General features: G+C 43.8%; 1 protein-coding gene across 1 annotated transcript; it reads left to right on the top strand.

Moving 5' to 3' along the window:
- The first annotated feature begins 68 nt into the window (after positions 1 to 68).
- Positions 69 to 27,917, top strand: ZNF613 (zinc finger protein 613). Its single transcript, XM_037025817.2, is given in 7 exon segments — positions 69 to 4,163; positions 4,232 to 4,431; positions 7,113 to 7,239; positions 7,515 to 7,607; positions 12,720 to 14,132; positions 14,135 to 16,525; positions 22,804 to 27,917. Coding segments are annotated over 5 exon segments (1,827 nt in total). The 5' UTR covers positions 69 to 4,163; positions 4,232 to 4,416; the 3' UTR covers positions 14,314 to 16,525; positions 22,804 to 27,917.

The following is a 27,917-nucleotide window of genomic DNA, read 5'->3' as shown; positions in this document are numbered from 1 at the left end:
TAGCTGCATTCGGAATTTAATACCGGCACAGTGGCAGGAGCTGGGGCGCACGGTCAGTGAACGCGCAGTCTGTGGTCCGGATTATTCCGAGGGGGTGTGGCCACCGTTTCGAGGGAGGTCCAGGTGTGTGAGTCGTTGAGAGGTTGGGAGGGCGGAACCTGGCTGGTCGGTGGGCCGAGGGTCGGCCGCTCCTTTCCCCGCAGTCCTTCAAGTCTAGGCCCCTCGTAAAGGGTTGGACTGCAGGTCGCCTTGGCTTGGTAGCTACGTCTCTTCCTCTCCACCCCTTAGATGTGCACGCTTTGCTGCAGGTTGAGGCATAAGCACATCTAAAGTGGTAAGGTTTCTACTAAACATGAGGATTTTGTCTTTCCTGCAGGTTTACTGTACGTATGTGTGCACAAGCGCGCGCACACACACGCTTGTAAATATTTTTCTTTCAACCTCACCCTAACGCAAGTAAAATAACATCTGATTCCCAGTTCTGTTCTCCAATGGTAATGTTTGTTAACTTTTTTCGTGTATTTCCATTTTAGTTCTTCATTTTTTTTATGGTGGATTCTCACAGGGCCAGTAAACTGAAACATTGGTATAATTTGCATTAGTATTTTATTTCATAGCATAAACATTCATATAGTAAACAATGTTTTTCTTTGAAAATTGTTTTTTTTTTTATTTCTGTAAGTGTATCATCAAAGGCAAACCCTTGTTATCATTGGAAACAATCAGTGCCTTCCTTCATTTAGGTATAATTTAAATTCTTACATATTCAGTTACCACTTTTAAGAACAAGTTATGATTCTGTTTTTACTCATAGATGTGGCGGCTCCCTTACCCTTATCTCAACCTTGACTTTTAATTTTTTTGCCCTTGTCAACAGTGTCTTTTTTTTTTTGACCTTTTTGTTCTCTGCTTTCAATTTATTATTACATAGAAGAGTAATTACATTAAAAACATTTCGTTTTTCTTTACCTCACTGAACTCTTACTAGGAGCTTTCCTGTTCCCCATAATTTAATTATGGAAATTTGAAACAGTAAAGTTTATAGAATTTTGCAATTGAATACCTGTATGCCTACCACCTAGGTTTCATCATTGCCATTTTGTTGTGTTCCCTTTACTACATATCTTAACATATATGACCCCTCTACTTGTCATTCATCTTTTTACATTTAAAGAAAAGCATTTCAAAGTATGTTGTAGACATTTATACATTTCCCACTAAATATTTCAGTAAGCATATAATTAGAGTTTACTTCATAGTTTTTTTCTAATAATAGCTTTATTATTCACATACTATACAATTCTTCCATTTAAGGTGTGCAAACAGTATATTTTTAGTACGGTCAGTTACATGCAGCCATCTGCAGCATTAATTTTAGGACATTTTCATTACCTCTGAAAGAAACCCATTATACTTTAGTGTCTGTCTCTATAGACTTGGCTATTCTGGACATTTTCTGTAAATACAGTCACATAACGCAGTCTTTTGTGACTGGTTCTTTCACTCAGCATAATGTTTCTGGGGTTTATCCATGTGGCAGCGTGCGTGTGTACTTCATTCCTTTCATACCTGTGTAATATTCCATTGTATGGCTATAGCACCCTTTATCCTTTCGTCAGCTGATGGATACTTGCGTTTTGTCCTACATGTTGCCAGTATGGATGCTGCTGCTATAAACATTTGTTTACAAGTTTTTGTGTGGACTTGCTTTTGCTTCTCTTGGATGTAAATGTGACCTGGAATTGCTGGGTCATACGGTAAATAGGCTTAACTGTTTGAGGAACTACCCCACAGCTTTCCAGCGTGGTTGCACCGTTTTATAGTCCCATCAGCAGTGCATGAGGGTTCCGGTTCCTCCTCATCCACATCAACGTGTCCTTCTCATGTTTTTATTATAGCCCTTCTAGTGGGTGTGACGTGGTGTCTGATACATGCTTTGATTTTGTGTTTCTCCGAAGACTAATGATGTTGAGCATTTTTCATGTGCTTATACTATACATGACTTTGAGGTGCGTGTCTTTTCATTAAATATAGATTGTTAGCAATTCTAACAGTTGCTTAGTATTTCACTGGATATGTGTACTTTTACTCATTCAGTGAATTCTCTATTTGTAGACCTCAGTAATGCTTTTACCATCAGCTTTGCATGCATGAATTTCTAAAATGAATGTTTGGATCTAGTCATATCTCTGTTGAAAGCATTCAATATGAAGTGTTCCACTATTCCCCCAAAATATTTGGTCATGTAACACACTATAAAACGTGTGTTTTGAAATGTTATCAATGTTTAGATATAAATTCTGTAATCAGCCATCTAACGATCTCGGACTCTAATCATATTGGGGGTCCTTTCTTATAATTTGTTTCCTCTTCTCTGATACTGATTCTTTATCAAATTAACTGGTAGCATTTCCAGAACAGTTAAGAGATAATGGGGTTGGCGCTGCTCACGCTTGCCTTGAACTTGGCTTGAGAGAAAGTATTTACATTTCACTAGACATATAGGATATATTTAGGTTTTTTTTTTCAAAGTGAAATTCACAAAGCATAAAATTAGCCATTGTAAAGTCAACAATTCAGTGGCTTTTAGTACCCTTAGAATGTTGTGCAACTACCACTTCTGTCTGGTTCTAGAACATTTTTATAACCCTGAAAGGAAATCCTGTAGTAAAATTACTCCACATCTCGCCCTCCCCCAGACCCTGGCAACCACCAATCTGCTTTCTTGTGTCTGGATTGCTCTATTCTGGATATTTTATGGGTGTAGTCAAACAGTGTGTGACCTTTTGGGTCTGGCTACTCTCACGTAGGATAATGTTTTTGTGGCCGTGTGCTGTGTCCTTCAGTCCTTAGCCAGACTGTTTACAGCTCTTAGCCTCCTTTCCTGCTTGCACTGAGCATGGCGATCAGCCAGTAGGAAAGCCTGGGGTCTTCCCAGGTCTTTTCTGAATAGGTGTCCTGGCCTTGCATGTACGTGGCTTTATAAATTCCCCAGTATATACTGGCGCTTTTGAATAGCTTCAGTTCTCAAAGAAACTCTCTTCCCAGATTTCCCTCCCAGCCTTTTGGCTCTGCCTCAACTGTAATCTTTTGTCCCAGGCAGCTACAGGTTGTCAGTCCACCTTAACAGTGTTGTTGAGAAATGCCCACTGCTTTTTCACCCTGAGTGAGTTCCTAATTGGAGGGGTGAGCGCATTGCGTCAGGGAGCCCCAGACGTGTCGAACAGACACACACAGTTCTCTGCAGATAGTCTGCTCTGCTCCCTCCAGGGCCAGGGACCAGGGCCCCACACTGGGAGTGGTGGTGGCTCCTCAGGACCACCAGCAAACTGGGGAGGGGGCGAAGCAAGGGCAAATTGGATGGCATGGAGCTTCTGTACCACTTTCAAGATGCCTTTGCCTCAGTGTTCACTCTGTTGCTGTCAATCTTTGGCTGCTTTTCAGAGTCCTGACACAGTTCTTGTTTTGATGCTGGTAGTTTTTAATTGCTTTCTTGATGTTTCCGTGGAGGAAGGAGCCCTGAGAACTTCCTGCCCTGCCATTTTCACTCACCAGGATTCTTCTCCTGATGTATCTGACTGTTTTTTTGTCACTGGTCCTTGTGTGAAGAACTCAGTGGATGCAGATGCAACGGCAGTGATATCCTCCAGCCCATCCCCTCTTCCCTCCCCAGAGAGAATGGCTTTCTTGAATTCGTTTTATATCATGCATGTTTTAATGCTTTTACTAAATGCATCTATGTCTGCAGATAACAGTCTTGTTCTATATGCTTTAATTTGTTTCTGTTGATTTTCCTTTTTGCTTTCACATAATGAAAATGGTCTGTTAGGTAATGTGCTTAGTAGATCTGTCTTCAAACTGAGGTGCATCTACACATTAGGTCTACAAAGACTTGAACAGGTGAATGAGCACACGTGGTTTAAAGGTAGTCGATGTTCAGAGCCTCACCTTTTATGTGTCCTCTTCCCAGAAACTGACCTGGGAGGTGTCCCCTGCTGTGTGGGCATCGTGTGCGGGCTCTCCCTTCCTATCTCCTCTTTCACAGACACCCATTTCCGCTTCACAGAAGAAGGTCCTTCTTTCCACACATCTGATGTCCCCTTGCTCCAGAGAGCAGTCGCCTCTGGGGCTCCAAATAAAGGAACAGATGGCCTTGAAATCAGGTGAGTGACAGTAGCAGTGACATCTGGGCCCAGAGGAAATGTGCACTCAAAATGAACTTGCCTTCCAGCACACAGGTCCAGGCTCCAGGAGAGGTCCGGCACATGAAGTGAGGACGGGATTTCAGGACCCGGATGCCATCGTTTGCAGGGACGCCGCTGACTGGCGATTCAGACTTCTAACCAGAAACTTAAGGCAGTTCAAGAAGAGACTGGAGACACAGCATCCGACTGGCCATTTCCCAACAACAAGAAAATGGTCAAGGACCAGGTAACTTTCATTTTTTGTTTTTTTTCTTAATTCTTTCCTTCATTCTGTGATTGATTTCTGGAGAACTTTACCACTCAGTTGAATTCAATGGAAACATATAAATTGGCAAAGTAGGATTTGTCCAGAAATAAATTAAGACTCTAACTTCAATATCAAGGCAAAGCTTGAACAGGTGAACTTCGATATCAAGGCTCAGGAATAGGTTGCTCACGGATGCACATTAGGTGACGAGTGCTGGAACATCATCCGTGACCGGAGCATCCTACGTACGGGTCCCCTGAGCTGTCGCCTTAGTTCTGACGTCTCTGACAGCCCTCCCAACCAGGGGATCGCGGGGACCGCAGGATGCGCACCAGCTCTGGGGAGAAGGCAGACAAGTTCCTCGGAGGATGTCACTGTGTAGTTCATGGCACTCAGGTCTCAAGACCTTTTCTAACGGGTCTTCCCAGCAGTGACAGGGTGGACAGTGTCCTTAAGTTCAGCCTTCTCAGAGACGCCTTTGACGATAGACTGAGAGCTCAGTGGGCACAGTTCCTCATGGGGCCGTACCAGGGCCACCCACGGACAGCCTTTGGCTGTTAGGGTTGATCAAGGAATAAAGCCTAACTGACCCAAGACAATGGAAGGGTCCCGTGACTATTTCAAAGGCCTTGTGTAACAGGTGGCTGAGCTGGTGTTAGAGTTCAGAGTAGGCCGCGGGCAGCTGACAGTACTATGGTCTGGTAAGCCGGTTTGCGTTCAAGCTCCTTACCTGAGAACACGCTCGTTCCCCGTGTTCAAAGCCAATTACTCCTGCCTCCTCTTTTACTACCTTTTATAATTTAATCATAAATTTGCATGCAAACATTTTAAAGGTAAAAAAATACCTCCAATGATTACAAAATCATACAGTCAGAAAGTAAGATTCCTCCTCGTAAGCTTCTCTCCTCATGCGGAAGCCCTGGGCAGTAGTGTGAGCATCTGGGTCCGCATAGCTGCTTACAGATGCGGCGGTCTTAGCCCTTCGATCCTGGGATAGTGCCTTAGCCTTAGTGTAGTTACTCTTTCATAAACTGAATTGGTAAACCTTACAGCTCACTGTCTCCTCCATGTTTATCATTCTGCCTTGTATGTGTCCCCTCATTTTGTCCTTGGCCTGTGTTTTGAGTAATTTCCTCAGATCTACCTTCCAGTTCATTATCTCTTCAATATACCTGATAATGCTGTGAACCTTTCCAGTAAATGTAAATTTCACATATGTATATACATGTGTGTGTGTGTGTATATATGCAGGTGTGTATGTATGTATGTACATGTTTTTTGAACGATGCTATTTATTTTTTTACTCTGCTTAGCTCTCTTTAATAGTCTCTGGTTCTTTGGACATGTTTTAGCAAGTTATTCCTCCTAACATAAAATGCACTTATTTAATTGCAGTATCTTGTAAGTATAGTTTCTGCAGTTTTTTCATGGTTGATTGTTGTGTTTTTATTTCACAACAATAGTAATACAGCTCCTTTCAGATTCCTGGACCAGATGTGCATGTGTGTGGGAGGGGGTCTTTGTACACACAACACTCAATTCTCGAACACCAGCAGTATGACCCGAGAACCCACCTCCATTCTGATGCTCTCTGCCCGGAGACAGCGCCAGGGTCCCCAGGGGAAGGGCTCCGTCCTGCAGGTCTGCCCTCTGCCCCCCACTCCAGATGCTGGTCACAAGCCCCAGGCTGTTCCCTGTGTCTCTGACCAGCTGGCTACAGATCAAAGGTTCCAAGAAGCTCCCTTTAGGTTCAATTAAATTGCTGGAGCAGCTTGTAGAACTCAGGAAAACACACTTACCAGTTTAATAAAGGATGTTGTAAAGGACACAAGTTAACAGCCAGATGGAGAGACGAATAGGGCAAGGTCCCAAAGAAAGGCGCTTCTAGCCGCGTGGAGCTTGGGGACTGGCTCTGTGGCACATGGAGGCGGTCTGGCTCCCCAAGGCCCTTTCTGTGACAGAAATTTCTCTGACAGAGAAGCAGAATCTAAGAGAGCCATATGCCCCCCTTTGGGGTTTTTGTAAGGGCTTCACTGCATAGTCCCAATTCACCCAGTCACTGGCTGTTGGGTGATCCAGCCTACAGCCCCCACCGTTGGGTCCAAAAGTCTCTCATTAACATGACAAAACACCCATTTCACCTTTTAGACTGCAGTGTTTTCAGGAACTGGATGAGGACCAAATATAAATAACCTGGGAAATACATATTTGGTATTGAATGACCAAATAATGTATTTCTTATAACTCATTATATCACAGTTGTGGTAGTGGTTATGAAGATTCATAGTGAATGTAGGAATATGTTTTATTCGTCCTGATGTCACTGGAATATTCTTAATGCATGGCAAATATGTGCTTGCTTCGAAAATATATTGATACAAATGCTTCGCATAGCTATTTTGCAAATGTTTCTAGCTTAGCAAAATGGTTTAGTGACTAATTACAGAAACTTCTGATTTGTTGAACGATGGTTTACTGCCTAATTACAAAGTATTTTGCTAGAAAGGTTTAAGCATGGATAGATTTTACCTCTATAATAACATAGTTTAAAAAAATCAAAACACCTCAGTTTATAGATGCAACCTGAAAATGAGCAGAACAACTTTTTCATGTTGCTCCCACGTCAGTAACTCATATTACCAAGGACCCTGTCTTTACAGGAGTCTCTGACCCTGCAGGATGTGGCCGTGGACTTCAGCCGGGAGGAGTGGCAGCTCCTGGGCCCCGCTCAGAAGGACCTGTACCGGGACGTGATGCTGGAGAACTACAGGAACCTGGTGTCAGTGGGTGAGGACGGCGCCCCTGTGTTGCCCAGGGGGCCCCGGTCAGTGGCCTTGCGTCTCTCAGCTGCTGAAAGCTCTGGAATGTCAGTGGTGCTCTGAAGCAGTGATTCTTAGACCCTCTTGGGTCCCAGATTAGAGGGTATAATGTCCCCTTCCTGAGAAAAAAGCCTTTACCTTGCCAGCCTGCAAATGGCACCGTTCCTAAAATACATTCTTCGGTGCTGGCAGACCACAGCCCAAAGCAAAAAGCCTTCCTCTTCTCTCATTTCCCGTGAACAGGCTATCAAGCCAGCAGGGCAGACACACTGCCCAGACTGGGAGGAAGAGACCTGCGGACGGCGGGAGAGGAAGCCCGCAGTCGGATCTGTCCAGGTGGGTGGGTGAGAGCCAGCCAGGAGGGCGGCTGAGGAAGGCCTAGGCCAGTCATTCAGCGGTGTGGCGGCTGGGGGCGTCCAAGGACAGGGAACCAGTCCCGTGAATCCCCCACAGAAGAGCTCTTCTTTTAGGTGTTTGGAGGAACATATCTTTTTGGGTCCATTCCCTATTTATTTCATCCAGGTCTTGATTTCTTTTTTTCCTCTAGGTTTCTTAGAATTCTCAGCTCTGACTGTCCTTCTTCCCCCAGCGCTGTATCACTGCCTGTTCCTACCGCCTTTCTTGCTGGGGAATTCCACCTTCCATGCGTCTCTGCAAAGGGAGATGTTTGACTTGAGCCCAGTCTCAGACTCCTGTACCTTCCTGCCCATTTGAGGATGTGGAGGTCCCTTCCTAACATCCACTCCCATTTCTGACTGGCACTTAGGATGCCAGCATACAGATTTGCAGGGCACACAGACATTCGGTCTGCAGTGCTGTGACATCGGTGACACCGATGCAGTGGTGTATTTCTTCCCTACATGTATGTATCACAGTAACAATATTATACCCAGCAGTAATAGTGTAACTTCATTCGGGTACCCGGACCCAATTCCAGTGTGTGTAAGTATGTGGGAGGGGGTCTCCCCACACATGTTTATAGCAGGCAGTTCTCCAACCCAGGCAGTTCCCTGTGCTTCTGACCTACTGCCTACAGACTGGAGGTTCCCACGACCACCCCCTTAGGTTCAATTAATCTGCTAGAGTGGCTCACAGAGCTCAGGAAAACACCTTTACCAGTTTAATAAAGGGCACCATAAAGGATACAAATTAACAGGTGGATGGAGAGAGGCACAGGGCAGGGTCCGAAATAAAGGAGCTTCTATTGTCCTGGAGCTCGGGGCCCGGCTCGGTGACGTGTGGAAGCGTCTGGTTCCCTGACCAAGAAGCAGGGTCCCTCATAGCAGAGCGCGGAGAGAGAGGCTGAAAGACAACTCTTCTTGGGCTTTGTGAGGGCCTCATTGCATAGCCACGATTGACTGAATTATTGGCCATTGGCTGATTGAGCCTCCACCCCTCCTCTTTTGGGGGGGGGTTCAAGTCTCTCATTAACATGACAAAGCACCTGTTTCACCTTTAAGACTGCAGTGCTTTCAGGAACTGTGGTTGACCAGTAAACCTGGGAAACATGGATTTGGTCGTGACCAAATCTGTATTTCTTAGAACTCATTATATCCTAAGCACTGTTATTTCTGGCGTGTGTCCTGGCCGTGTTGGAGAAACCTCAGTCCTCCTATGTTTCTCCTTTACTCTCATGTTGCTGCCACACTCAGGATACTTCTGACACCAGGTGTGGGGGAATCGTCCCCACAACAAGCAGTTCTTGGTGACCCCAGCTGGATGTCCTGTTGGAGCTCGGTTCTGACATGGTCTGCTTGGAAATAGCATCAGACCCACACGTTCCTTGAGGGCTCAGTGCCATGAGACTGCCCCCCATTTCAGAAGCTAATAATAGTAGGTCCCACAACTTCTGACTTGGCTACAAACTGGAGATGCCTATGACCCCGTCAAATTTGTGAGAGCAGCTCACCGAACTCCGAAATACCTTAAATGTATCTGTTTATTATGAAAGGACGTGATAATGGATACAGGTGAGCACCCACATGGAAGAGCTGCGTAGGGTGAGATGCGGGGAGTGGTGGGTCACCCATGCCCTCTCGTAGCACCGTCCTCCCAGCACCTCCCTGTGTTCACCCGCCCGGAGGCTCCTGGAACCCTGCGCTATTGGGGTTTTTATGGAGGCTTCCTCATGTAGGCTTGACTGAGTATGAATTCCCTTTCCAGCCTCTTTCCCCTTCCTGGAGAGTGGGGGTGTGGGCAGAAAATTCCAAGCTTCTGATCATGGCTTGGTCTTCCCGGGGACCAGCCCGCACTCCAGGACCCCACCGGAGTCACATGACAACGAAAGATGCCGCTGTTACCCAGGACGTAGGAACTCTTGGGTTTTAGTTTCTCTTAAATGATATTACTGGATGCGTTCCCTTAAATCTTTTATTTTCCTTATGATGGTCAATGACATTAAGTCCCAATTAATTACATTACCAGTCATATAAAGTGGAAATCTATCTTCTGTCACCCATCTCCACCGTGCAGCATGCGGCATCATCTTGAATATACAGCCTTTGTTTTCCTTTTCCTAAACTGAGGGTCAACAGTACTTAAGGGACCTTACCCAGTATGTTCCATCCATGAGAATCTTCCCTCAGTACATTGTTTTAAGTATTTTTTTATTCCCTTCAATGTTCTCTTCACATTCGGTTGCACACTGGCGCAGACAACCATGAACAACACCAACAGAATTCTCCTTGGAGATGGCAATCTAAGATGAGGAGACACAAAATTAATAAAAAATAAATACATAAGCATGGTGTCTTACGAACAGTGCCAGGAAGATCAGTAAAACAGCAAGAGAACAGGGAGTGAGGGGCCAGGAGCTGCTCTCAGCAGCTCGGAATCTTGTGTCGGCCCTCTGGTCTCAGGGCCTCTGGCGTGGGGGTGCCTCTTGGGCTAGATGCCTTTCAGCAGCTATGAGGGGTAGGAGTAGGTCTCTTGGACGAATCGTGTTGCAAGCAGACACAATAGCAAGTCCAAAGGCCCGAGACAGAATCGCGTTGGAGAAACCTCCAGGAAGCCCGTGTGCACACGGGGTGAGCCAGACGGACAGTGGTTGGAGGCTAATTGGAAGACAAGGGCGGTGTGGTCATAGCCAGGGTTTGGAGTAGAACTGGGCATGTAAGACCTTTCATGGGCATTTCAAGGACTTGATTTTTTAAAATAAGATGAGAAAATGGAGTTTTCAGTAGAACAGTGACATGAAATTATGTTTAAAGCAGTCACTTTCGCTGCTTTGTAAATAGGAGACCGGTAGAGGTTTAAGCCTGAAATCCATCTGGGAGCCCCTTGTTGTCCAGGACAGTGCTTGCCTCCCGTCTAGGTGGAGAGAGGGTTGGTCAGCTTCTGAATATATAAAGGAGGGCAGAAATGATTTCCTGTTGGAGTAGAGAAAGGGTGTGAGAGAAAAATAAAAATGAAGGATGATGGTAAGTTTTTTGGTATGAGTCCCAGTAGGAGAAGAGGTGCCATTTCTGAGATGAAGGCACATGAGAGGAGAAGGAGTTGCATGCTGAGAAGTCAGCGTTCTGGTTTGGACATTGTAATTTAGACGTGTTTGTTCCAAGTGCAGCACTCTGCTGCCTTTGGATACACCCAAGGAATCCAGGGAGCGTTTAGGACTGGAGAGAGAGACAGATCAAGTGAGGTCTCCCGTGATATGAGTACGGGAAGAGCCTTGGACAGCTATCAGTCAAAAAGATGAGTAATTGTTAAATGCATGATTTTCTAATATGTGTAACAAGATCACTACTTTTGAGAGTTGTTTCTGTTAGATTGGGCTGATGACCTGGTTTTATACAACTTGTAATGCTGTATGTAGGCCCTCTGGAGCCTCATTGGTGATCCACAGCCTTCATGTACGGTAGAAGCGATTGAATTTAGGGAGAAATAAAGCAGTGCATTGCAGGAGAAAGATTTTAGCTGCTACTAGAGGACAAATCTGCATGTAATGTGTCGAGGGTCAGCTTCTAAATGAGACATCTTTTGCTACATTTCAGGGCAGTGTAAAGTTAATTGTCAAAGTGAACAGTAAAGATGGGGAATACTTTAGAAATTTAGGGGAAGCAGTGCTTACAGTGACATAGAATGGGAGAATGATGACATGACGACATGTAGTAGGCATCTCTAGGACTTGAGTAAAGATGACAGTGTAAAGAATGAAGGTGTGATGTTGGAAATGTGCAAGACCATATGATTTTGGAAGAAGATGCTGTTAGTGGCAAGATGTGAGTTTGGAGATCATGACACCACAGGTGGGTTGAGGATCGTTGCACTGAAATGGGAGCATTTAAATATTACATGTGTACAAGTTCAAAAAGTGACTGAAAGAGGTGGCAGTTGCCTAGAATGATACCGTGATGTAAAAAATTTGGCCTTGGTTCCTGGTTCCTGGCACAGAGCTCCTAAACCCTTGTAGTTACCTGAGTATAGGAATGTTTATTTCCTTTATCAGTATAGACAATGCTTGGTGCTTCCCAATGGACTTTTAAAAATGCAAACTTAAAATTATAGTAACTATCAACTTAGTTCCATGCAGTCATTTCATCCAGTCCAATTTTACATATTTATTTACTAATGATTTATATTTAACTTATATATAAATGTTGGCTTATAAGCATTTATATACTACCAATTAGACATCATTTCCAATCAAGACCTTACTCAAAGTTTATACATCCAGTTGAGATTTTCATGCCCATACTGGATATGTGAAAGCCTGTCTGAAGGGTGATAAGTTTTGAAATGCACATTGATTTCCCCACATTGCAAACCTCAGTAATATTTCCTATCTCTTTAAAAGGCAATGACCCACCTATCCAGTGGCCCCAGATAGTGAGGAGCCATACCCTACTCCTCACATTTGAGCCCCCCGTGTTGAAACCATGAGCGAACCTTGTCTTTTCTTCCTCCAGATTATATTCTCAAATCCTCCGCCTTGCTCTCTGTGGCTCCTTCAATCCACTTTTCATATTTTGTACCTACCTGCTCTTTCATTGCTTTTTGGCCAGTTTTTCTCAACTAGAATGTATGCTCGGTAAAAAATAAGGAAGGTGCTTTCGTATCCTCATCACTAGCACAATGCTTCGTACACAGTCATAATTTAAGAAGGATTCATTTCATCATTTTGAAACAAATACTCCTTTATCTTCTGTGGTCTAGCACTTAGAGTAATTTGATTTTTTTTCCACTATCTCAGCGTGCTGTGTAAGGTCACTTTCAGAAATCAGCCAAGTATATATTTGTTCGTTTTGAATGATCTAACCTTGTTTATACCTTTTTTCCTTTTGTTTACTGTGTTTTACCCTTGTCTGAGTGAAAGTAAACATACTTGCTTGTAGTTTCTTTGAACTGAGGTAATATAGCCAATAAAGATCCCGCTGACACAAAGCCTTTTGTGAATCAGTTTTATTCTATACCCAAGCTCATGGGGAGATTCATTCTTCTCTTCTTTCCTAGGAATCAAGAAAGATGATAGTCATCTGCAAGGGCACTTGGAGAATCAAAGATGGCCAAGGAGGATGGAGCAATGCCATGAACGTAACACATTTGGAGACAGTGTTCATCAGAGTAAAAGTTTTCCTCTAAGGCAAAGTCATAATATGTTTGACTTACATGGGAAAACACTGAAATCAAATTTTAGATTAGTCAACCAGAACAGAAACTATGAAGTGAAGAATATTGTTGAGATTAATAGAGATGTAAAATCCTTCCCTCCTGCAAAGCATGGACAATTTTGTACTGAAATTAAATTTCCTGAACGTGGAAATTCTGTGAACTCAAAGTCACAGTTCACTAAGCATCAAAGAATTCAAAAGGTAGATAAGCCCCATATATGCATTGAATGTGGGAAAACCTTCATTAAGAAGTCTCGCCTTATGGACCATCAGAGAGTTCATACTGGAGAGAAACCTCACAGATGCAGTATATGCGGGAAAGCCTTCTCCAGAAAGTCCAGGCTCACTGAACATCAGAAAACTCACATAGGAGAGAAACGGTATGAATGCACCGAATGTGGCAAAGTCTTCCCCAAGAAATCACGGCTACTTTTTCATCAGAAAACTCATGCAGGAGAGAAACCCTATGTATGCAATGAATGTGGGAAAGGCTTCGTCAAGAAGTCTCGGCTCATTAACCATCAGAGGGTTCATACAGGAGAGAAGCCTCATGGGTGCAGTCTCTGTGACAAGGCATTTTCCAGAAAGTCCAGGCTCATTGAACACCAGAGAACTCATACAGGAGAAAAACCTTATGAATGCACTGAATGTGACAAAACATTCCGCTGGAAATCACAGCTCAATGCACATCAGAAAATTCATACTGGGGAGAAGTCGTATATATGCAGTGATTGCGGAAAAGGCTTCATTCAGAAGGGCAATCTCATTGTCCATCAGCGGACTCATACGGGAGAGAAACCCTATATATGCAATGAATGTGGAAAGGGCTTCATTCAGAAGGGCAATCTCCTTATCCATCAACGAATTCACACTGGAGAGAAGCCCTATGTATGCACCGAATGTGGGAAAGGCTTCAGCCAGAAAACATGCCTCATATCACATCAGAGATTCCACACTGGAAAGACTCCCTTTGTGTGTACCGAGTGTGGAAAATCCTGTTCCCACAAGTCCGGTCTCATTAACCATCAGAGAATTCACACAGGAGAGAAACCCTACATATGCAGTGACTGTGGGAAGGCGTTTCGTGATAAGTCATGCCTCAATAGACATAGGAGAACTCATACAGGAGAGAGACCCTACAGATGCTTGGACTGTGGGAAAGCCTTCTCCCACTTGTCGTGCCTTGTTTATCACAAGGGAATGCTGCATGCAAGAGAGAAACGTGTACGTTTAGTCAAATTGGAGAATTCTTTCTCAGAGAATCACAGCTCATCACATTCAAGTGGTATACAGGAGAAAAACCCTGTCAATATGGTGACTGTGCAAATGCCTTCTGTAGCAACTCAGACTTTGGCGAACATCAGTGGGTTCCTGGCAGATGGGAATGCAGCCAGTGTGGGACAGCCAGGTGCCAGGTGTGCACCCTCAGTAAATAACGGAATTCACACAGAGATACCTTATGAATGCAGTGAGTGTGGTAGCACCTTCAGTGATCAATTACATCGTATTTTATGTCATAGGAAACACCCAGGTATAAACTGTGATGCAATCAAGGTGGAGACCCCTTGAATAAATCATTCCAGCTGACTGTAAGGTGGTGTATACTGAGACAAAGGGTATGAATACATACACTGGACCGCCTTTTGTGGGAAGATAGATCCTATCGGTGCTTCCCAAGTCCCATATCATCTTTGAGCTCATAGCTGGTAGAAATAAATTGACCGTGGAAAAGTCCTTCCCAGAAATAAGACTTCATTGGGTTTCAGGGTTTACCCAGGAAAGACTAACCTTTGAAGGCAGTGAGTGTGGCAGGGCTGTCAATTTCTGCATTCTCCATTGGTAGAGGAAATCATATAGAAAGAAAACTGAACATAACAATGGCGGAATACCTTCACAAAATATCAGAGAATGCACGATGCAAGTAAGCCCTCTGGGGATGAAGGCTATCTTAAGAGATTTCTATCACAAGTCTATTATACATCAGATAATATACAGTGTGTATTTTAAGACAGCATACCTTGAATCAGACTCCTAGTTGACTCAGTGACTTCTTAGTTCAGTGGAGGTGGTATGTATTGCTCATCATTGGTTAAAGTTATAACATTGCAACCTCCCATTTTTTAGGAGTCATAAGTCTTTTCCTAACCAGGATCTTTATGTGGCTAGCTCTTGCATTTCTTTTGTTATAAATGTATTCACTTTGTTATCTCAAAGGGAAACTGAATACATTTAATTCAACATTGGACCACAGCGTGTTTAGGTATGTTTGTTTTATAAGTGTCACCCAAAGGAACAAAGTTCAAAACTCATGAGTAATCTATCAGCTAGATTTCTTTCCCTAGAAGATGGTTCCCCATCTCATACACATACCACTCAGAAAAACTTCATAAATATTTCCCTTAACTGGTATTGTTCTAGGACTGTGATGAACTAAACAAGGAGTCCTTGCTACCTTTAAGTTGGTACTTTTTAAAAGCTGGATTATATGCACATAGCAATTTTACTCTAGTGCAAATAAAATCAGGGCTATATACACCTACATTACATGGAAGGCACACCAGTATAATGCACAGAGTATACTGATGACTTCTTGTTGAAGGGCCATATTGTTAGTTGGAGGGGGCAGGGGGCAAGGTTCATACAGTTTTTCATATGTAAAATAGAATATGGATACTTTTGTAAAAGAGTCATGTCTTACCTCACAACCTAGTTTATAAATTTCTTGATAGTTCTTAAATGATATATTTCCCAGCTCACAGCAAAGTACAAATGAATTATGTGGAGCTTTGAAAGGTGAATGAGGTGATCAAGGTGTCAATGGACAAACGGACTTATTTTTGTCCCTGAAAGAATGGAGCTCCTGGAAACAAATTCTTTAAGGATCAATATTATTACAAGAAACATTTTTTTAGAAAATCCTGAATTGAAACTCCTGGCAGTATAAAAGGGGCAGATAAGAGAAGTAGTATGAACCACAGAATATGCCCAATTAACAGAAGAAAATGACTTTGCTCTAAGAATGGAGGACATGTGAGACCGGTGAAGGTGAGGTCCTTTGGAGGTCATGGAGAAAATCCCTGACGTTTGTCCACAAGCCTCACCTTTCGAATTACCATCATTTTGTGGCTGCTCTCTGACAGTGAATTGAGACTTGATTTGCCCTCATCCTGCCCTGCCCTTTCTTCTATACTCAGGTTTTCCCCTTGATACAATAAAGATGTATTCAGCTTAGAATAATGAAGGGGAAAAAGAAGAAATTTGCCATGAAGTGGCAGTCTCATAATTGAATTCCAAACTCTGGGTTTTTGAGTAATTCACTGCAACAACCAAAAACATTTTTTGAGCATCTGCATCCTGCCAGTCACTGTTACTGACATGGGATATACTGATGAATAAAACATGCAAGTAATGGCCTCTAACAGGATGGATTCAGGATAGATACTGTAAAGCAAAGAATCAGGAATGGATTTGTCTTCAACTCAGACTTCAGATCTCTCTACTTCTTGTCAATCTTCACATTCTATCATGGCAGTCATGGCATCTTTCGCACTGAAATAAGCAGTCAGGGTCCCTAAATGGGCTGCCCAGGCTTGCCCTGGACCCTGAAGACCAGGTGCTGAACTCACCTTTCAGAGGCTGGCATCCCAGGTAAAAAATGTTAATGGATAGGTAATTCCAGGTTACCCTCTTGAAGGCCAAACCAATTTATATCTTAGATTGCTACACACTCTTGCCTTCATAAAAATTGTACTTAACAGTATTAAAAAAGTGTGCTGTTTGCCAAGCAGTAACTGCATAATTTGGTATGCTGGGTTAGAGGTCAGGGTTTGGGGGTCTCAGCGGGTCACTCTGCTTTGAATGGCTCAGTGATGGAGAACTGGAGTTGAGGGTGTTGTATTAGTTGTCTAGGGCTATCATAAAGTGCCATGACTGAGGGATTTAAGGAGCAGATTTTTTTTCCCTCACAATTCTTGAGGCTAGAATCTGAGATTAAGGTGTCAGCAGGGTTGGTTTCTTCTGAGAATCTCTCCTTGGCTCACAGATGGCTTTCTTCTCCCTGTGTCTTCAAATGGTTTACCCTCTCTTATGTCCATATTTCTTCTTGAAGGACAACAGTCATATTGGATTAGGGCCCACCCTGATTATCTCACTTTTATCTTAACTACCTTTTTAATGACCCTACCTCCGAAGAAGCCATGTGCTGAAGTATATATTTAAACAGAGATTTTGGGAGAAGAGTTCAGCCCACAGTGGTATTTGTTAATGAATACCATTCAAATTTGGAAATTTATATCGGCTAACTGATGAAGCGGGCAGGTCACCATGAATGGTGATGTCTTTTCCAGGTTTGAGGATTTGTACAGGTCCGTGTGGTCAGTCTCTGGGGAGGCCCATGTGTGTCTGTGGTTGAGAGGCTGAAGTTTTAAGGAGGCCCAGGACCCCTCGGTGGCTGGACACACCTGGTGAACATTACTTTCCCTTCGGTCCTTCAAATAAGCTTAAATCTCTTCAAGGACTGGTTTTATATGTGTATGTATTATACATGTATATCTCCTTGCATATATCTCACAAGCACACACAGAGACGCATGGATTTTCTGGAAAGGCAGTTGGTCCCTTTGGGGACAGTGGTTAAGATGTAGCCTCTATAGGTAAAAGAGGAGATTCATTGTACTGAAAGTACTTGAGACTTAAAAGCAAAGTGGAAGCTCAGCAGCTGTTCCTCAGGACTGCAGAGGCCTGCGGGGAAGGGACAGTTGACTTTTACAGGAATGGATCTCAGCGTCTCTCAGAAGTTGCCTTCATCGATTTCTGCCCATGGGTGTCACCACAGGTAGCTGCGCACCTTTTCCTGTGTGGTGTCGTGGAATGAGGCCCTGACCAGATCGTCGTGATGGCAGAGGCAGCTTGGGTGGTGAGGTCCATCCTCCTGTGAATTTGGAGGATGTGGAGGCACAGGGAGCTCATCAGCATGGCATGTGGCCACGTGGTGGCAAATGGGAACAAGGTGATGGCCAGGAAATGATGGTCTTCCCTTGGAGTCTTTCCCCCAAGCTCTGGAGTTTGGGCTGCAGAGCCAGGAGTCCCGGAGTCGGGTCTGCTCCTTTGGGGGCAAAGCGTGGAGCCTGTAGTCTGTGTGTTCTGTCTTCATTGGAAAAAGTGGTTTTGTGAGCCACTGAATGTTAGGTAATTTCGGAAATTTAGGTTGTATGTCTGATTGGCGGTCCTCCAAGAGGCCTCTGGGTAGTAAACTCCTTGAAGTAGCAAGCGAGCTGTGTTCTTAGGAGGCTAAGGGGCGATCTGGTAAAGGGAACACAGCCACTGTGCGGTCATGTGCTTGTGCCAGGCAGACCTCGGTTCGAACTAGCTCAGACACAGAGCTTTGACATTTAATCACAAAGCCTGAGTGTGACATAATAAGAACAGAACTCTGTCACAGTCAGGTCACACTTACTGTAAAAAGGATAGAGATCGGGCGAAGGAGACGGGAGGAGCGTCGCTCAGTGCGACTCAGGGTGGGCGCTGTGGGTCACATGGCGTCGGGAGTGGCTGGGGAGGGAACATGCACAAAGGCGACCTACCTGTCCTACCAGGCTGAAGGGGTCAAGCCCAGTGAAGACTGGGTGCCCAGGCTCAGGTGAGCCTGCCCAGGTGCCAGTGCCCCCTGCCTCCTGTCATGTTTATGCCACAAAGCAACACTGTCCACATGACTCCATTGTCAGGGGCAGCTGGGATTCCACGTCTGGAACTTTCCTGGACTCTGACTTTTCTGCTGGTTGCCTTGGCTGGTGTCAATCTGTATCCATGAACTAATAAACCATGACAGCAGAACTGGGCTCAGTGGCTTCTCAGTCCCTCTGCGAGTTACCTAGTCTTAGGGAATATTCTGTCTGACCACAGGAGTTCTGTGCTGCCTTTTGGGTAATTTCTCGTTCACCAATTATGCCTTCAATACCTTTGATGGGCTTTCTTTTTTTATTAAGGTGTCATCGATATATACTCTTATGAAGGTTTCACATGAAAAACTATGTGGTTACTACATTCACCCATATTATCAGGTCCCCCCATATCCCATTACAGTCACTGTCCATCAGTGTAGTAAGATGCCACGGAGTTACTACTTGTCTTATCTGTGCTACACTGTCTTTCCCGTGACCACCCCCCACACCATGTGTACTAATCATAACACCCCTCAGTCCCCTTCTCCCTCCCCACCCACCCTCCCTCACCCCTCCCACACCCCTCCCCCTTGTAACCACTAGTCCCTTCTTGGAGTCTGTGAGTCTGCAGCTGTTTTGTTCCTTCAGTTTTGCTTCACTGTTATACTCCACAGATGAGGGAAATCATTTGGTACTTGTCTTTCTCTGCCTGGCTTATTTCACTGAGCATAATACCCTCTAGCTCCATCCATGTTGTTGCAAATGGTAGGATTTGTTTCTTTCTTATGGCTGAACAGTATTCCATTGTGTATATGTATCACATCTTCTTTATCCATTCATCTACTGATGGACACTTAGGTTGCCTCCATATCTTGGCTATTGTAAAAAGTGCTGTGATAAACATAGGGGTGCATGTGCCTTTTTGAATCTGAGAACTTGTATTCTTTGAGTAAATTCCTAGGAGTGGAATTCCCGGGTCAAATGGTATTTCTATTTTTATTTTTTTGCTTTCCACAATAGTTGAACTAATTTACATTCCCACCAGCAGTGTAGAAGGGGTCTCCTTTCTCTGAATTCTCACCAGCATTTGTTGTTCCTAGTCTTTTCAATGTTGGCCATCCTAACTGGTGTGAGGTGATATCTCATTGTGGCTTTACTTTGCATTTCCATGATAATTAGCGATGTGGAACATCTTTTCACATGCCTATTGGCCATCTGAATTTCTTCTTTAGAGAACTGTCTATTCATATCCTCTGCCCATTTTTTAATAGGGTTATTTGCTTTTTAGGTGTTGACGTATGTGAGTTCTTTATGTATTTTGGATGTTAACCCCTTGTCAGATATGTCATTTATAAATATATTCTCCCATACTGTAGGATGCCTTTTTGTTCTGCTGATGGTGTTGTTTGCTGTACAGAAGCTTTTTAGTTTGATGTAGTCCCATGTGTTCAATTTTGCTTTTGTTTCCCTTGCCTGAGGAGATGCATTCAGAAAAAAGTTGCTCATGTTAATATTCAGGAGATTTTTGCCTATGTTGTCTTCTAAGAGCTTTATGGTTTGATGACTTACATTCAGGTCTTTGATCTATTTCAAGTGTACTTTTGTGTATGGGGTTAGACAATAATCCAGTTTCATTCTCTTGCATGTAGCTGTTCAATTTTTCCAACACCAGTTGTTGAAGAGGCTGTCATTTCCCCATTGTATGTCCATGGCTCCTTTATTGTATATTAATTGACCATATATGCTTGGTTTGATATCTGGGCTCTCTGGTCTATTCCATTGGTCTGTGGGTCTGTTCTTGTGCCATCACCAAATTGTCTTGATTATTGTGACTTTGTAGTAGAGCTTGAAGTCAGGAAGTGTAATCCCTCCTGCTTTATGCTTTATTCTTCCTTCTCAGGATTGCTTTGGCTATTCGGGGTCTTTTGTGGTTCCATATGAATTTTAGAACTATTTGCTCTAGTTTGTTGAAGAATGCTGTTGGTATTTCGATAGGGATCGTTTGATTGAGTCTGTAGATTGTTTTAGGCAGGATGGCCATTCTGACAATATTAATTCTTCCTATCCATGAGCACGGGATGTGTTTCCATTTATTGTTGTCTTATTTAATTTCTCTCATGAGTGTCTTGTGGTTTTCAGGGTAGGTCTTTCACTTTGTTGGTTAGGTTTATTCCTAGGTATTTTATTTTTGATGCAATTGTGAATGGAACTGTTTTCCTGATTTCTCTTTCTGCTAGTTAATCATTACTATATAGGAATGCAACAGATTTCTGTGTATTGTTTTTGTGTCCTGTAACTTTGCTGGTCAGTTATTAGTTCTAGTAGTTCTGGAGTGGACTTGTTAGGGTTTTTTTATGTACAATATATCATCTGCGAACAGTGACAGTTTAACTTCTTCTTTACCAATCTGGATGCCTTTTATTTCTTTGTTTCGTCTGATTGCCATGGCTGGGACCTCCAGAACTATGTTGAATAGAAGTGGGGAGAGTGGGCATCCCTGTCTTATTCCTGATCTCAGAGGAAAAGCTTTCAGCTTCTCGCTGTTCAGTATGATGTTGGCTGTGGGTTCATCATATATGGCCTTTATTATGTTGAGGTACTTGCCCATTTTGTTGAGAGTTTTTCTCATGAGTGGGTGTTGAATTTTGTCAAATGCTTTTTCAGCATCTTTGGAGATGATCATGTGCTTTTTGTCCTTTTTGTTGATGTGGTGGATGACTTTGATGGATTTTCAAATATTGTACCATCCTTGCATCCCTGGAATAAATCCTATTTGATTATGATGGATGATCTTTTTGATGTATTTTTTAATTTGCTTTGCTAATACTTTGTTGAGTATTTTTGCATCTATGTTCATCAGGGATATTGGTGTGTAGTTTTCTTTTTTTGTGGTGTCTTTGCCTGGTTTTGGTATTAGGGTGATGCTGGCCTCATAGAATGAGTTTGGAAGTATTCCCTCCTCTTCTACTTTTTGGAAAACTTTAAGGAGGATGGGTATTAGGTCTTCACTAAATGTTTGATAAAATTCAGCAGTGAAGCCATCTGGTCCAAGAATTTTGTTCTTAGGTAGTTTTTTCATTACCAGTTCAATTTCATTGCTGGTCATTGGTCTGTTCAGATTTTCTGTTTCTTCCTGGGTCAGCCTTAGAAGGTTGTATTTTTCTAGAAAGTTCTCCATTTCTTCTAGGTTATCCAATTTGTTAGCATATAATTTTTCATAGTATTCTCTCATAATTCTTTGTATTTCTTTTGTGTTTGTAGTGATTTTTCCTTTCTCATTTCTGCTTCTGTCTATGTGTGTGGACTCCCCTTTTTTCTCTGATGTGCTTTTAATGTGCGAGTGTGTGTGTTTCTTCAGATAGACTTTTTTCCAAATGTGCCTGCTTGTTTCTTTATAGATCCTAGTTTTCTAGACATTTTAAAATACTTTATTCCTTCAAATAGTTCAAATACACTATTAAATGTGCCATCCCTTGTGATTCTAGCATCTGTTGTGTCTGCATGGCTGATTCTGATTCACCAAGTCTGGGAAGGCCCTTGATGAATCATGTTTTATTAATCCTGATGTTATCCCACCTGTGAATAGTGTTTGGCAAACAAATGTTGGTGTGTGTATGATTTTTGATTAGCAAGAGGATTTAAGGGCTACTTATTACAGAAACTTCTGCTTTGTGGGATAAATGGCATACTGAATGTAAAATTGCAGACTATTCCAATAGTATTTTCCTTCTGTAGCATGTTGTTTTTGGAAACTGCCTGTGTTGATGCAGCCTATATGGTGAAAATAAGCAAACTCCCCTCCTTTATGTCCCTTCTGGAGCAATGAATGGACAAACACCCATGGTGGACAGCAGCCAGGTTATCACAGGAAATGCTGTTATTCAGCGATGTGGCTGCGGACCTCCCCTGGGGGGGAGGGCAGCTCCTGGCCCCCACTCAGAAGGGTGTGATGTTGTACCAGGACGTGATGTTGGAGAATACAGCGACCTGGTGTCAGTGGGTGAGGACAGCTCCCCTGTGTCACCAGGGGGCCCCCTGCGGTGGCCTTTTCTCCCAGTTGCTGAAATCTCCGGCATGTCCAGTGCTCTCAGCAGCGGCTCCTCAGATCCCCTGGCGTCAGACAAGCACATATACTGCTCCCCCTCTTGACGGAAGTCTCTGCTTTGCTGAAGTGCACACCGTCTAGTCCCTAAATGTAGTATTCTCCCATCTTGACATCCCAGCCCAATCCCGCAGGTCTAAGTCTCTCGTTATTTCCCACCAACAGGGTATGAAGCCAGCAAGCCAAACACACTCTTCAAGTTGGAACGAGGGAAGAACCGCGGATGGTAGAAGACGAAGCCCACAGTCGGGTCTGTCTGGGTGAGCGGGGCAGAACCAGCCAGCTGGGCAGCTGAGAAAGGCATAGTTGGGTCGGTCAGAGAAGGCTCCCCAGCTATGCGTGTCTGAGGACGTGTAGACAGCTGCTCCTTGTGTGCTTCCCATGAGAGAGCCTTCTCTTTGTAGGAGTCTAGGGGGGAATACACCCCTTGGTATTCTGAGAGCTGATCCCACCAGATCCCTGTTTATTTTAGGTACATCTTGATTTTGTTGTTGTTTTTCACCCAGTTCTCTTCATCCTACATTTCTCAAATCTCCTTTTTGTCCATTGTCACTGTGTCTCTGCCTATTTTTTTCACCTCCCTTGCTGTGAAATTCCATGTCCACTCCTCACTCCAAGCAGGTCCTAGAGTTCAGGACAGTCTTCTAACTGGTCACAGTCCTGCTCTCTGAGGAGTGACTTCCCTTCCTAACTCTCAACCCGCCTTTGGATGTTGTGCCCACACCATAAGCTTACCTCTGTCTTTATATGGTTTCATAGCTTCTTGCTATGAAGGTCTTGTGTTCCACTGAAAATTTGTTGAAATCGTAAACTCCAAGGTATTAGTATTAGGAGGCAGAGCCTTTGAGAAGTAATTCGGCCTAAGGGCCCAGAGAGACGCCTCGGCGCCAATGCCATGTGAGGCTCCGGCTGAGGAATCAACCTCTCACCAAACACCACGTCTGCTGGCGCCTTGATCTTGGACCGACCAGTATACGCTGTTGTGCGGTGTACTTGGTGACTCACAGCTGAAACACTGAATTTCAGGAGAGGTGAAGAAATACTGCCTAGTAGCAAAGATTCTTGTGGCAAATGTATGGCAGATACAGGTTTTGAACACAGGGTATTGCTGCTAGAATGGGGGGAATTTATATGTCAAAATGATTAGTGTAGATGGCATGTGGCGACTCTTTAGAGCCTGTAATTACATAGGGAGCATGGGGAATGGCGGCATGGTATGTAGGGGGTGTGTTTAGATTTTTAAGTAAAGAAGATAACAAAGGGCAAAGAATGGGGGCATGAATAGTAGGACCTGTGCAGGGCCGGGTGAGACGGCCGAGGGATTGGCCTGAAGCCTCCGCATGAAGGCCAACATCAGAAGGTATTTTCAGGAACTAGTGACGTGGAAACAGGCCCACGGGGTAAAGGCAACATTAGCTTTTATCACCAGGCTGGCCGGGTTTTGTGCATTAGTGATTGAAGTCTGGGTAGGGCTGTGATGGATGGTCAGGGGGTTTTCGTCATTGTTCTGTTTCCTGTCTCTGGGTAGTCTTAATTTTGATCTGGTGGCAGCTGTGTAGTAATAATAATAAGGAACAGCCAGAGGTTCTAGGAAAAACTGAGGGTGGAGCTGACGTGAGTCCTTGTCCTGCAGGGGGAAGGTGGTCCCTCAGGCTGCTTCACTGATGCCACCACGGAGGCCTGAAGGTGGTCATGGGAGAAGATGCTGTGGGCTACGAGGTGAGGGGTCAGGGTGTTAGGACTGAGAGGGAACACGTCCAATGTGACGTCTGTATAGGTGCAGCACACAGAATGCGCCTGAAAAAGGTAATAGTTTTTTTTAGTCCATTAGAGGCACATGTGCTTCTGGAGAACTCTGCGTGGGCCGCTGACCTATTGAAAATTCTTAAATGAGTGTTGTTTCTCATCTTTCCCTATTTCTCTAGGAATGAATAAGAATGTGCACCCAGCTAGACAAACGCTGCTCATACTGAGAATAAGAGTTTCTCTCTAATCGTGTAATCAGCGCTTTGGGAAAGCTACTGTGGGTGCTTCACAGATTGTAGAAAAAGGATACCTTTTAGAAACAGGCTGACCACACAGGAGTATCACAGATATGCTGAAATCAAATACTGAGGATACAATAATATTCTGAATTGCCTCTCTGAGATATTTGTTCCAAACCAGTATTTAAATATACTCTTAATCAGTGTAGTCACTTAATTTCCCCTTACTGGGATTTTCCAAACGGGAAGTCTGACTGTTTGAATGACTAAAGTCTTGGTCCTAGGCCTTCACTGTCTTTCAGTTCTTGCCTTCTCTGAACGTGATCTTAGCCAGTCTTTTATCCTTTATAAGCTGACACTTCCCACATGCTCTGTCCTCTGAAGGCCAGTCTCAACATATGTAAATCCACCTGCGTACTTTGCTCTTGGGTAGCTAATAAAAATCTCAGTGCTTATATGCTTCAAAAGTCCACTCATTTCCTCCCATTCTGGGCTTCAGTAATATCCACCTTCTCAAAGGCAGCTCCCACTTACTGCCTGACTCAGGCAAAATAACTGAGGAACAAACCTGAATTCTTCACTCTCTTTAATCCCCGCCTCTTTGAGCTCACCATGATATATCCTCATTTCCTCCACTGCTTTCTGACTCCTTTACTCCTTCAAACCACCTCTCCCAGTTTTTTTACTTTATTTTATTTTCCCTAACTAGAATGTAAGCTCAGTGAGAATAAGGGAAATGTTCATGTCCCCAACACCAGCACTCTAGCCCCCATGTAATGGGCATTTTAGGAGGATTTGTGGAGTGACTGCTGTCCTTGTAGATTTAGATGAGGTGTCCCTTCCATCTCTATTTTCTCTTCCAACAATGAGATTCTCTCTTGCTTTTTACCCGGTATGTTTTGCAAGGCACCATTTAGAAAGCAGCCAGTCTGTATTTTTTTCATTGTGGATTATTCAAGCTTGTCTGTACTATTTCTGCCAGTTGATTTTTGTGTATCATGTTTTTATCAATGTCCAAGAAATAAAGGAACAATATTGAAGATTGTTTGCATGGAGATCACGCAGTCAACACTGAAGAGCCAGCGTGCACCTGGGCATTCACTGGTCTTTCCTTTCCTGGAAGTTGAGGAAGTTGGTGATCATGTGCAGTGCAGACGCTGACACTTGTACAGCAAAGGTGTCTAAGGAGAATGGAACAATGCCACAAACGTGATGCCTTTCAAAATACCGTTCATCCGGGCCAGCATCATTTTTTTTCCTTCAAGGCAAAATCATGGGAAAACTGTGAAATTAAGTTTAGTCAGTCAGAATGGAAGCTGTGAAATTAGAACCCTGTTCGTGTAGTGGAGATAGAAATCCTTTCTCCTTACAGAGCCGGAGCAGATTCATACTAGAATTGCCGGAAAGCTCAGCACCAAGGCTCACTTGGGAAGCATCAGTGAGCTCACGGAACAAAACCCAGGAGTGCGGTGACTGGAGGATCCTTCATCGGGAAGCCCCCGCTCAGTAAGCATCAGAGTTCCCCTGGGGGGGAGCCCCGTGACAGCAGTGTGTGTGGAGCAGCATATACCACAAAGTTCAGACTCAACACCAGAAAATTCAGACAGGAGAGAGCCTTATTTATGTGCTGAATCTGGTAAAGCCTTTTCCAGGAAGTCAGAAGTCATTATATGAAAGAATAATGAGAAATGAAGGGGTGGGGGGAAACCCCACCGATGCACTGAATGTGGCATAAATGATGTCTCATTTTATACCGGAAAACTTTCTGGAGAGAACCCCTCCACGTGTGATGGTCGTGGGGAAGGCTTCACCCAGGTCAGTTTCACTGTACATTGGAGAATATGCAGGGAATGTGGACACAGCCTCATCCGGAGGCAGGCCTCAGCCCTCACCAGGGAGCTCAGGCACACAGCACTCCCTTTGTCAGTAGTGACTGGAAAGTCTGTTCTCAGAGGACATGTTTCATTAAACACCAGGACACCTGCACCGGAGAGAAACCTCAGTGGCTTGTTGTGCATCAAAGAACTCATCCAGGAGGGAGAGCCCATGAATGCACTGAGTGTGGGAAAGCTTTGCTTACAGGTTTTGCCTTATTAAACATAAGAAAATACACGCAAGGGGGAAGTATGCAGACTCAGCAAAGGTGGAAAAATCCTTCCGCAGAGTCACAGCTCTTTACATACAAGCGAAATGCTGTTCATTTGGTGATTGTGCACATGGCTTCTGTCATTCCTCAGACATCGTTAAATATCAGTGGGCTGCCAGCAAATAGGAACTTTGGTCCCATTGGAACAGCCTCTTGTCTCGTTGAGGCATCCTGCACGTGAGTCTCGGCGTGTTCCTTATCTGGGTTTGCCTCGGAAGGATCGCGAGAACTGTTTGCAGCCCTTGTCACACCGCTCATGACTCGCACCAGATTCCAAGACGCAGCACCTATTGGTCTTTTCTCTGATTAGTTTCGGCTATAGATTAAGCAGGAACTAAATTACAGCAAGGTTAACTGCTGGGGTATCTACACAAAGCACCTAAGAAACAGCCTGACATTGAATCTATGTTCATTCAGTGAATATTTATGAAATACCTTTTCTGTAACCAGTTATTATTGTACCAGCTGAGGACACAGTGGTGAATGAAACAGGAGAGTCTTTGCCCTCCTGAAATGAGCACTGAGTTAGCTGAGTTATATGTAAGTGGCATGTCCACACTCCCATCTAACATACTCATAGTATGTAAACTCTATGCCAGGTGAAATGGGCATGAAGTAACTGGATCAAGGAGTTTGTATTTTCAGATGAGAGGGAGTTAGAAAAATCCTGAAAAAACTTTCCCCAAGAAGAGGATTATTTGAATGGGAGATGGGGGAAGGGCTCATATTAACAATGTATAAGTATCCCAGGATACAAATAACGTTTTTATATATGCCCATGTCTAAATCTCCCCTCACTGATTATACATTCCTTGACAGTTTTGCACTAATTCAGTAGCCACTAGCCACATGTAGCTATTTAAATGTAAATTAACTAAAATTGCATTAAAACCTTAGTTCCTCAGGATCACTGGCCACAAAGCAAGAGCTCAGTCGTCCTGTGTGGCTGGGGACCACCGTCGTGGACAGTACGGAGGTGGGGTGTCTCCACCACCACCGGATAGTCGGTCAAAGGGTGCTGCTTTACAGTCAGACATTTCTTGTGACAGGAAAATTTATATAGTCGTTTTGGAAGATGTGTTGAATAGACTAAAGGAAAATGTATTTTTGTCTAAAATAGCTGTAAAGAATGAAGTTGTTCAAAATAA

The sequence above is a fragment of the Manis javanica genome, chromosome 17, assembly GCF_040802235.1.
Source record: "Manis javanica isolate MJ-LG chromosome 17, MJ_LKY, whole genome shotgun sequence".
Lineage (NCBI taxonomy): Eukaryota > Metazoa > Chordata > Mammalia > Pholidota > Manidae > Manis > Manis javanica.
This window is presented reverse-complemented; position numbering and strand designations above follow the sequence as displayed.